Source organism: Musca autumnalis, unplaced genomic scaffold (assembly GCF_047663935.1).
Source record: "Musca autumnalis isolate F117 unplaced genomic scaffold, ASM4766393v1 scaffold_4, whole genome shotgun sequence".
Lineage (NCBI taxonomy): Eukaryota > Metazoa > Arthropoda > Insecta > Diptera > Muscidae > Musca > Musca autumnalis.
This window is the reverse complement of record NW_027411977.1, coordinates 181,339,804-181,352,631: the sequence shown is the minus strand read 5'-3', so window position 1 is coordinate 181,352,631 and position 12,828 is coordinate 181,339,804. Positions and strand designations below refer to the sequence as shown.

Here is a 12,828-nt window from a genome sequence, read left to right as displayed (position 1 = left end):
ATGAAACAATATTCTTTAAAAATCTACGTCTACTTGTTCATCAAAAAATATTCTTTAAAAATCTACGTCTACTTGTTCATCAAAAAATATTCTTTAATAAATCCACGTTTATTTGTTCATGAAAAAAATATTCTTTAATAAATCCACGTTTATTTGTTCATGAAAAAAATATTCTTTAAAAAATCCACGTTTATTTGTTCATGAAAAAAATATTCTTTAAAAAAATCTACGTTTTTTTATTCATGAAAAAAATATTCTTTAAAAAAATCTACGTTTTTTTATTCATGAAAAAAATTTTCTTTAAAAAATCCACGTTTTTTGTTCATGAAAAAAAATATTCTTTAAAAAATCCACGTTTATTTGTTCATGAAAAAAATATTCTTTAAAAAATCCACGTTTATTTGTTCATGAAAAAAATATTCTTTAAAAAATCCACGTTTATTTGTTCATGAAAAAAATATTCTTTAAAAAATTCACGTTTATTTGTTCATGAAAAAAATATTCTTTAAAAAATCCACGTTTATTTGTTCATGACAAAAAATATTCTTTAAAAAATCCACGTTTTTTTGTTCATGAAAAAATATTTTAAAAAAGCACGTTTATTTGTCCATGAAAAAAAAAATATTCTTTAAAAATCCACGTTTATTTGTCCATGAAAAAAAAAAAATATTCTTTAAAAATCCACGTTTATTTGTCTATGAAAAAAATATTCTTTAAAAAATCCACGTTTATTTGTTCATGAAAAAAAAATATTCTTTAAAAAATCCACGTTTAGTTGTTGATGAAAAAATATTCTTTAAAAAATCCACGTTTATTTGTTCATGAAAAAATATTCTTTAAAAATCCACGATAATTTGTTCATGAAAAAAATTTCTTTAAAAAATCCACGTTTATTTGTTCATGAAAAAAATATTCTTTAAAAAATACACGTTTTACGGTCAGGTGGCCCAAAAAAACATTCTTTAAAAAATAAAGGGTCGTTTTATAAGTAAAAGCCCATTTAAAGGGGCTTCTTCTATATATAGAAGCCCCTCTAAAAGGGTATTCTATAAATAGAAGCCCTCTAAAAGGGTCTTCTATAATTAGAAGCCTTCTAAAAGGGTCGTCTATAAATAGACGCCCTCTAAAAGGGTCTTCTATAAATAGAAGCCCCTCTAAAATGATCTTTTATAAATAGAAGCACCTCTAAAAGGGCCTTCTACGAATAGAAACCCCTTTAAAGGGTTCTTCTATAAATAGAAGCTAATCTAAAAAGGTCTTCTATTAATAGAGGCACCTCTAAAAGGGGTTTCTATAAATAGAAGCACATCTAAAAGGGTCTTCTACAAATAGAAGCCCCTTTAAAGGGTTCTTCTATAAATAGAAGCCACTTTAAAACGGTAACGGTCTTCTATAAAGGCCCCTCTAAAGCCATCTTATATAAATAGAAGCTCCCATAAAGTGCTCTTCTACAAATTGAAGGTCATCCAAAGGTTTTGGGAACCGATAACAATAAGTCCTCAGCAATACGAAGAATTTATAGGAAAGCAGACTTTGGCAAATAGTTTTCCTGGCAGACTGTATGCCGCATTTTAGTTTCTTGTTAACTCAGGGCCAAATAGCCGCTGAACTTTTTTCCGATGAAGCTCCTTTAAAGGGGTCTTCTATAAATAGAATCCCCTCTAAAAGGGTCTTCTATAAATATAAGCTCCTTTAAAAAGGTCTTCTATTAAGTAGAAGCCCCTCTAAAAGGGTTTCGGTAACTAGAAGCCCCTATAAAACGGTGAAGGTCTTCTATAAAGGCCCCTCTAAAGGCATCTTATATAAATAGAAGCTCCCATAAAGTGCTCTTCTACAAATTGAAGGTCATCCAAAGGTTTTGGGAACCGATAACAATAAGTCCTCAGCAATACGAAGAATTTATAGGAAAGCAGACTTTGGCAAATAGTTTTCTTGGCAGACTGTATGCCGCGTTTTAGTTTCTTGTTAACTCAGGGCCAAATAGCCGCTGAACTTTTTTCCGATGACAATATGAAAATATAATATCGTAAATTATTTTTTACTTTTTGTTTGTTTACAAAATCACACAATTACAATTTTATTTACAATTTACAGCAAGGAAAAATTAGTGGAAAAATACCGAATACAAAATTTCTTCCATTTGAAAAAGACAAATAAAAACATTTGAATATATTTTTTCTTTTGGAATGTTTACCAAAGAAACTCAAAAACAAAACAAAGAAGAAAAGAAAATATATTAAAAAAAAGTGCAGAAAAAAGCACACTAAACAAAAGAAAAAAATAAATAAAAATAGACATAACTCTTAAATACCCCGGCACCGTACCAATGACGCTGAGATAATGTTGAGGACACCTACGCATTTTGTTGAGATCGGTACGAATACAACAAAATCAAGCACACCGCTCATACAAAAGCTACAGCATCATCATCACCATCAACAGCAGCAGCAACAACAACAAAAGATTACCGGTACCAAGTACCAGTATCATGAGCAATATTCAAAAATTGTCGACAACAATCATCATCAGCACGAACAGTATCAGACCAAAGTGGTGGAATATCAATTGCAGCAAACAACAAAGAAGCTAAAGCAATCTTCAAAAAACGTTAATAAATTAAAACAGAAAAAGAACAAATCATCAACATCATCTTCCACATCCACCTCCACTTCGATATCGTCGGCTACAAGTGACGATTCATCATCAAGTAGCAGCACAACAACAACGGCTACAATTTCTTCCCCCACTCCCTCATTGACGTTCAAAGAACATTTCTTGAGTAGGGGTCTCTTGTCAGGATCGCCTTTTTCTTTTATGCGCTTGAAAAAGGCCAAAACAATTAACAGCAGCAGCACCACCTCACCAACAGCAACAACACCAGGCAAAAACAACCCACCAGAACTAAGAAAATCATCATCCAAGCGTTTTGTGGATTTTGTTGATTGCAGCAGCAACAACAGCAACAGTAATAGCAACAATAGTGGTAAAGACAATAACAGTTATTATAAAATTAGCAAAACGGGTGCTAGTTTAGCAACGACGGAAAAAGAAAACTCGCAAGTTGCAGCAAGCAAAACGCCAGCAAACGGAGCTTCGGCAGCAGCAACTAAGTCAAGCAACAGTACAACAACACGCACATCAACGGGTTATTTTGCCAATATTCTTAACAGTAGCAGTAGCAATAATAGTAGTTCCAGCAATAATACCAAAAACATTTATAACAATAACAACCACAACAACAACAATTATTTAAGTTCATTAACCACCGATAGCAAGAAAAAAGAGCCAACAACACCACCACTAACAGTAGTAAGCGACAAGTTGACACCAACGGAAAAGACAACAACAGCTGATTACAGTGTTGCCAATCAACAACAACATCCTAGCACCATCTTGCCGTTTGTTTCATTCTCAAATACTGTTGTGGCACCGCCTACCCTAGTAGCTGTAGCCGTTGCCGCCACCTCATCACCACCACCCATTGCCAGCAGTAACAGTAACAACAGCAGTTCTAATAATTCAACAACAACAATAACAACTACGACGACAACAACCATGTCGCCCACAACTCAGACTCCACCAGCCGCACGTACTTCACTATTTGATTCCTGTCATCGTAAGATACGCCTAATTGGCGGTGGTCCAGTTGCATTTTTGGGCGGTTTAGTTGCGTAAGTGTTAATGTTTGTTTGAACTTATTTTATTATGTTTTTCCTTATTAACAAATTTTATTAATTATCCAAATCAAATGAAAAAAGGCAACACTTTTTAGAGGTCATTTATCTTTTAGTACCCAATTTAAGTGGAGCTTAACTTAGAAGTTGAGCTATTTCTATTTTTAGTTTTACTCTTCATCTTCTCCTCATCCATTAAAATTTTGCTCTATTTCCTCTGTTTTGCCATCCATTAAATTTAATTTATGACAGTATGTTATTTAAACCATAAATTTTAAAAGTGGAGATATTAGATTTCACCTAACTTTGGTTATGGACAAAGCATTGACCATGATGGTGGGTCACCACCACGTTTGCTTGTTGTGACCATCGACCGCCTACGTACATTTGACACGCTTCTCCTAAAGAGAATATAAAATAAAATATGAGCTTAATAAACTTGCTCTTGTTTTTGCACGCTACAATTTTATATGGACTTAATAAATATTATTTTTATTAAAAAGGAACGTTCAGATGGTCAGGTATGCGGGAAAAACCAAAAAGGCAAATAAAACAAGCAAATAAAAAAAAAATCAATCGGTATTACCGATAGCTAAATAACGTTAGCCTCAGTACAATGAACAGATCCCTAATTTGACAAATAAATAGCATTTTCGTAGGTGAGAAAATAAGTTTTCGAAGTTTTTGGGGTAGGTCATGACAGATCCATTGGCAGATCCAATCCCGGAGGAGTTGCCTGATATATCTTCGAACTTAATTTAAGTTTGAAAGAACGATGACGACATGCAATGGTAGGACCAATACATGTCACACTCCTTTCTAGTGAGGGTTCTCGTGTCACGATAAACAGCAACAACAACTATGCATATAAGCAAGTAAGCACTTCAGTGACGACTAAATATTAAACATTGTAATTGTTGTTTAGTGTCACGATCGTGACACGCGCCTTTCTCCGCTCCTTTCGACAGGCATCATGACTCCCAGCCACTATAGGTTGACCCCGTATGAGTTTTTACAGCTTTCGAATCATTATCTAGGGAAGCATGCGCTTGCCCACAGATAAGATCGATGGATCTTCTCATGGAAGATCAATAGATTTTCCCTTAGATGATCGATATATTTTATTATAAAAAAATCGATGAATATTCAAATAGAGATCGACTGACCTTCTCAAGGAAAATCGATGGAGCTTTTGAACGAGACCGATGTATCTTCTCGTAGAAGATCGAAGGACCTTCTCATAGACGATCGATGGACCTTCTCATATACGATCGGTAAATGTTCTGGAAAAAGATTAATAGATATTCTTACAAACAATCGATTCATCTTCATACAGAAAATCGAAGGATTTTCTTACACAGGATCGATTGATCTTACCAGGAAAGATCGATAGGTCTTCTCATAGAAACCTGACAAATATTCAAATATAGATCGACAGATCTTGTCAACGAAAATCGTTTGTTTTGTTTATTGTTGAAGTTCAATCTCATTTTCGATTGCTTGAGTGGAGTATTCCCCCATTGGCTCTACTTCATTTATTACCCTCTATTACAGAGAGTAATGTTTTTCAAAACGAACTGACAGTGTTGCAAAATTTTACTGATCGCTACCAATATCATGATTTCATCCCGGCAAAGGGAATTATCAATTGGCTTCTCAGTTTTAGAAATGATGCCTTTTTAGCGAAAAACCGAACTCTTTATGTGTCTAGTATTCTCATATGAATGAGAATCACACTCACTTTTCGGTAGAAATTTTTAAAGAGGTCGATGCATTTTCTCACGGAATATCAATTGATCTCCCTATAGAAGGTCGATTGATCTTCTTACATAACATCGATGAATCTTATAATTGATTATTCGTAGATGTTCTCAGGGAAGATCAATTTATCTTCTCATAGAAGAGCAATAAGCATATCATAGAAAATCGATTGGGAGCGAACGATTCTCTTAAGAGAAAATCAATAAATCTTCCAAAAAAGATCGGTGTATTTTATAATAGAAGATCTATTGATCTTCCCCTAAAATATTGATAAATTTTCCCAGAGAAGATCAATAGATCTTCTCATAAAAAATCGATGAATATTGGGTCTACTGACCTTCTCACGGAAGATCGACGGATATTCAAGGTCTACTGACCTTCTCACGGAATCATCTCATAGAAGATCGTTGGATCTTCTCATAGAGGATAGGTAGATGTTTTTAACGAAGATTGTTGGACCTTCTTACACAAGATCGGTGGATCTTTACCGTGAAGATTAGTAGATCTTCTCATAAAAAATCGATTTATACTTAAATATAGTTCGCCTAATCTTCTCATAGAAGGGCTATTCAACTTCTTATAGAAGATCGAAATATATTCGCTAATATATGCTAATTGCTGATCGGTAGATCTTCTAATAGAATATCGGTAGATTTTTTCACAGAAGATCAATGGATCTGCAGATTGATGATCGGTAGATTAATCTTCTTAAGATCGATGGATCTTCAAATAGAATATTTGTACTGATTGATTATCGGAAGATGTTCTCAGTGAAAAAATCGGTAGATCTTGTCATATGAGGTCGATAGTTCTTCTCATAGAGGGTCAGTAACCTTCTTCGTTATCGAGACACACGACAACGACAAATAAACCGGCTGTGACAGTGTCAACTTTTTCGCTGTAGCTTTCTGTTCCTCAGAACATCTCATCCTCATCACAATCACTGGTCGTGATTTCGGATTGGTTGTCCGAGCGCTAGCGACATCTGTAGATTTACATTCAGAAGATCGATGAATATACTGATTGATTATCGGTAGATGTTCCCAGTGAATCTTTCCATAGAAGATCGGTAGATCTTGTCACATAAGGTCGGTAGTTCTTCTCATAGAGGGTCAGTAACCTTCTTCGTTGCCGAGACACACGACGACGACGAATAAACCGGCTGTGACAGTGTCAACTTTTTCGCTGTGGCTTTCTGTTCCTTAGATGATCTCATCCTCATCACAATCACTGGTCGTGATTTCGGATTGGTCGACCGAGGACTAGCGACCTTTGTTTAACACAGACCCATCATTGTTCCGCCTGCTCGCGCATGCACCTTTGTCGTATTGTTTTCCTCTACTCACCAACTGTCTCACCCCCATCTCCCGGGTAAGGTGTTTGGAAGTAATGCTGATGGGGCTCCTCATTGAAACCGTCTTGGAGAGGTTGGGTGTAGACTTCATATTTTTTGGCTTCTTTTCAGTTTTCTGGAAGACTGTGATTTAACCTCCGCGGTTGAGGCCTTAACTTCACCTGAAGAAGAGGTTTCCTCGATCTGTCTTAGGTAAGTGAGGAAAGTTCCTCTAGCAAACTTGAGGTTCGTTCCTATCAGCTGAAATTCCCTTCCGCTTATGGTGTTCTGATTCTTATTATCGTATCGACTGCAGTATGCAATTTCCTTTCGGCACACTTTCTTGTCTATTGCTTCTTTAGCTTTGGCATATTTGTAGATCAGTGGTATCGGCTTATCATCCGTCTTTTTCATAGATGATTCTCTGTTACAAGTAGAATCCAATGCTTCCTGTCTAAGAAGGAACGGCTTGTCGCATTTGTCCAACAACAACATCCTTTCCAACGGATTGGTGTGCAGTGTCATGACTGGAGGTGGAGACATGAATGAGAGACATGATGCTGTCGTGTCCATAGATTTAACATCTTCAGTAATAAATAATCCCAAGTGTTGTCCGGAATGCTGTCTTCCCTGACACTTTGGGGGACCTTGTCTGTTTAGATTGTCATTTATTTCATTCAGTTCCGAGAGGTCAACCCCACCCATAACTACAGACCATTTCTTTTGTCAAACAAAAGCTTGTAATGCCCAGAAAATCAAATTACGAATTCGCCACAAATGAGATCTGATTTCTCTCCGTCATTTCGTTCCGAAATCATGTCAATCATTCCATACAACTTACGTTATGAATTCCAACATCGGACCGATTGGTTTGCGGGTACCAAGGCATCCACATTTACATCAGTCGAAGGTTTATTTTCGGGTTCTTTGAGCTTTTTACGTAGAAGTTCGTATATCCATGAAATATTGATTAGCAGAGGCTCCGAGAAGTACACCGATAGGCACGTGGTCGCTTAACCCCGCGGTTTTAGGAGATCTCCGTTGACGTAGGAGATCAAATCAAAGAAAAGCACACACATTTATTAGTTTTAACAAAAATTATCTCAGGAGCGACCCACTTTTCAAATTCGGATTTTTCTTCAAGAAGAACAATCACACAAAATTGATATATGTCGTCTTATGTTACTTTCTCAGAAAACCATCTAATTTTGCTAGACTCTACTTAAAGGCGTTTTTATATCCCCAAAGGATTCTAGCCTGTAGTTTGTTTCATCCATATTTCATTCTATAATCCCAACTACTTCATTATGAGGTGCTTTAAACTGAGTCCCAACTTGAGAACCATGTCATGCAAGAAAACAAGTGTGCACGCTTCACCAATTATACGCTTCAAATCCAATAAATTATCTAGTTTTTTCTAGAAAATCTTTCACTTATTAAAAAAAACATTCAACATTCTTTTCAACTTTTAACTCATCCAGCACTCTTCACATTTTTTTCTATAACTTATTGTTGTCATAGCAAAAGTATTTCTAAATCCGAATTGTGGTTTTTTCTGTGTCTGCCATCACACCACAACGTCATATGTCATCTCTCATTTGTAAGTATAATTGTGAAATGGCATGAAAAACCACAACTAATGATAATTGTTGTGTCTTGTATTGCTGTTGTCGTTGTTGTTGTTGCTGCTGCTATTTATTAATAAGTAAAAAATAAATTATAAAATTTCTTTAATAATCATCAGCAGCAGCAACAATACACTGGCACACAAAAGTGTGTAAACACCTTAGCAGTAGAAGATGATGAGAGACATCAATCATTCAGTACTTGTCATTAAAAAAAGGTATATGTAAGTGTGTTATTCGTCGGTTGTTAATGTTGTTGTCATCATTATTGTAGGCTATGTTAAAAATTTAGCAACTCAAAAAACAGTTTGTGGAGGACTAGATGGCTGGCTTGCTGACTGGTGTCACATATCTCTGCCTTGGATATCTTGAACTCCTTCACCTACCGCTCGCCACATTTGTTTGTTTGCTTTGCCATTTACAGCGAACGAAAGACAAGAAGTGTTGCTTTGTTTGTTTTCGGTTTTTGTCGTTCGATATGAGTGAGAATTTCCTGTTTCTTGGTTAAAGCTATCTATCTATCGCAATATAATCATCATTCATCCATCCATCCGTCCGTATTTTGAGCCTTTGTACCGTAACAACCAACGTTCCACAGCTGTTGTTTGCTGCCTTCCACTGTTGTAGGTAAGAAGTTCCTGTTTGTTTATGGGGATAATGTTGGCAATTGGTTTTGTCCGTGTTGTTGGCGTTGCTGCTGTTGTTGTTTATTGTAAATGTTCAAGTTGACATTGCTGTTTACCTGGTTTTTGTTGCTGCCGTTGCCGTCGCTGTTGCATTAAGTGGCTGGTTGGCTGGCTGCTTGGCAACATGAACAAACAACAAAACCAGTACCACTTACTTACTCACTGGCTGTCGGAGTGACTGAGTGACTTGTCCAAAGTCTGGTACATATCCATTGGCTTATTTATAGGAGACAAGTTCGTCTGTCTGTCCGCCTGACTGTCTGTCTGTCCTTCGTGTTATTTAACTAACTGTGTCACATTGACCTGCTCCAACAAACTAGATACGACAAAAGAACTGGTGGTGACTACAACAAGCATGTCATGTTGTTACAACAAGGAGGCATACTTTTTTCTTTCTTTTCTCCCATTGGCCTCGAGGCATTGGAAGCGAGTGTGTGCAACACAAATATTATGTTTGAACTCATTTGAGACTGGATTGTGGATGGATGGATAGATGGACAAAACAGGACAACCAGCCACACATTCAAACTAAACTAGCCAGTCGGCCCAGCTAGCCGACCAACATTTGTCAGTGGGAGCAAAAAGATAGTTTCTAAGTATATTTTTTTTGTTTATTTCTTTGTCCTCATAATGATGATGATGACGATGATGGCCATGTTAGAAAAGTAAACCATTGACCAGGCGGCTTATCAACAACGAACCAACGCAACAACCTAGTATTCGACAGGAAGTCCATAAAGACCCACCAAACACCCAATTGTCTACAAAAAAAAAAAAAAAAACTGTGTTGGCCATGGTTGTGTTTTTATTGACCATTTGGCTGAGGGACAACCACATAATTCTTAAGCTGTTTCCTCCAGAGATATGCACAAACGAACGTTTAGCAGGAAATTTATTATCAACTCAATTGCCTGGTATTTGATTAATTAAAACATAATAAATTTTCCACATTGACGTTACACGAAGATATCTGACTGAATATCATTAACCTATTTTTAATATAAGCTCAGGCGATAAGAACAACAAAAAATAAGTAGCGTTAGTTTATGGACATTGTACAGGAGTTAGTCGGATAACAATATCCGCATTGTAATCGATTAATACAGGAAAATTTATAAAGAATGATGACTATGGGATGTTTGCATTAAATATTAGTGAGAAAAAACTATGTAATTCTGAGAGACATTCCAGCAGCATATTTTCTGTACAAAGTTAAAGGACCTTCTCCTGCTGAGGCGTGTCGAACATAGATAAGATTTCCTCCGGCAAAATATGAAGTTATTAGGGATAAGTGTTTATCGATTCATTGACATGGTACCCACTTTTTATAACCGAGTTCGAACGTAGCGCCTAACGAAACCAGTCGTACAAAAGTTTGGCAATACTGAAATATTCTGGAAATGTTGCCTACATTACGCTAAAGGATATTTTATAAGCACTAAAAAATATGATGCTGTCTGGCGTGCGAATCGACCACGGACATATAGTATACAAGGTGACGTGCTTATCACTGCACCACGGTGGCACCAGCGTGATTCAGCTAATTGTGATGAGATTTTATGCGGACATAAGGTCCCAGTAGAACTTTGAAACAGATAAGAGCCCCTTGCTGGCCTTTATGAAGCGATAGGACTGTCTGGGGAAAGATATACTACTCTAATGGTGTGTCCTTACTTAAGTACACTATATTAAAACTTGGCTTCGTGAGTCCAGTGGATCCACAGACCCTACATTTCATCCTAAAAATATTATGTGGCCTTGTAATCAAACGCGGTCCTTCAGTGTGCAAGGCATCGTGCTTATCATTGCACCACGGTGGTACCCGCGTGATTCAGCTAATTGTGATGAGATTTTATGCGGGCATAAGGTCCCTGTAGCACTATGAAACGAATAAGGAGCCCTTGTTAGTGTATATAAACCGATAGACCTCCCTGAGGATAGAAATACGGCGCTAATGGGCACCACATTACACATTACATTATTACAGAATATTCAAACTTGGCTTTGTGAGTCCAGTGGAATCACAGATTTTAAATTTACATCAACCAATACTTTGAGGGGTATTTCGCCAGCCTTAAAAATATGTTGCTTGTTTTGGGAAACACACACGGACATTTAATATGCAAGGCGGGCGTGCTTATCACTACATCAGTGTGGCACCCGCGTATACTTCAGCTTAGTGTGATTATAAGTGGACATAAGGTCCCAGATAACGAACCCTTTTTCATGATAGTCCTTCTTAAGTAAAGATATGCCACGTGATTCCAGTGGAGTCACAGATGTTCAACTTTGCATCAATCTATGCATATCTCATTTTGGAAATCGTCCAAACCATCTTTTTGTCAAGCACGAACCACCCATACACGTGAAAAGCGATCCGCATGAGCTGGAGAAGTACATAAAAGGTCCTCTAGACCAACAGGTTTATAAATAAGCCTTCTTGTGTTAAGGTACGCTCCACGATCCATCAGATTCATGAGCTACAGAAGTTCACAAAAGGTCCTCTAGATCAACCGATCTTTCATTACAGGTTGAACAGTTTGAATACTAATGCTAAATTGACTGATATCATAGATGAGGAACGCTTTTATGGATAGCGATCAACATAAAAGCGTTCCTCATCTATAAAATAAATGCCTGTTGCGCCCGAAATGATATTACTTTGCAGACAATCTGCTTGCACGTAGTAATGGACCACACTACAAAGTGCACTAATTCAAATCGACCGCAAAGTATGTGCACCGTATCACAACGTTCGTGGATATTAAATACAAGTAAAAACGTTCGGTCACCAAAGGCCATTTAGTTTACTACATATAAGAAGTTCAAACATCGTAGCCTGAAGCACGATTTAAACTTCAATAGGGCCATGAATAGAATGTAGCAGGGTATTTGACCCGCCCCTAAAGCACAGCATCACTGTAGTAAGCTCAGGGTCGAAATGAAAGAATATTTAAACTTGCCGGAAGGCCAATCTGTGTTTCCCCTGAAATATGATGTTTCGTGTCACGCGATCTATTGACAGTTTGTCGTGCCTGCTTATTTATGCCTTATGACTATATCACTCCATATGCTTTTTCACATTATGTTGTCACTTTGGGTATTCTAATATACAGACCAGCTGATGTCATATATGCGAAAAAGTATATGGTGTAATATAGCCATTAAGGTGAAATAGAAACGCCGACAAAACAAAATAGACACGTTTGAACCAACTTTTTTTTAACTGCCTTTTACATAATTTTAAAAATTATCGAACAAACAACGTATTCCCTTAAAATGTTTGGTTCACTTTTGTAGAAAATCGTCAACCTCAAGTGCGGACCACTTGAATGGGTTTTGAAAGCACGACATCAGTCACCAGACCTCGCTATGGGACGCCTCCAACAACGCAAGTGCCACGTAATGATAGAAAATTCAAACTTTATGGAATGCTCAAAACTTCATGATGGTGTCACCGTGGACTAGAGGGGGGCGCGTGTCGTGATTTTCCTGAAATATCAGTGTTTCTCCTGTAAACTTGAGGTTGGCGATGATTGTGCCGCTTTGCATGTTTCGTGTCACGCGATATATTTTCATATTGTCTTCGTTGTTTGAGACTAAAGGTAAAACAGTGCAAAAAAAAAAAAAACGATTGACACTGTCGTACCAAATTTTTATGCAATAAATCGGACAACGCCTCATCCTTAAGAGTGGCCACCTAAATTGAGGTGTGAAAGCACGACATCAGTCACCAGATTTCGTTATCG

The 12,828-nt window shown here is 36.9% G+C and overlaps 1 protein-coding gene across 3 annotated transcripts in view; it reads left to right on the top strand.

The window, feature by feature from the left end:
• Positions 1 to 12,828, top strand: part of Mob2 (MOB kinase activator 2) — a 189,344-nt gene that overhangs the window by 67,144 nt on the left and 109,372 nt on the right. For all 3 annotated transcript variants that reach the window (XM_073982553.1, XM_073982555.1, XM_073982554.1), the window contains one exon: positions 2,095 to 3,671. In XM_073982553.1, the coding sequence (XP_073838654.1) occupies positions 2,341 to 3,671 (1,331 nt within the window). In that variant the 5' untranslated portion in view covers positions 2,095 to 2,340. The remainder of the gene's footprint in view (positions 1 to 2,094; positions 3,672 to 12,828) is intronic.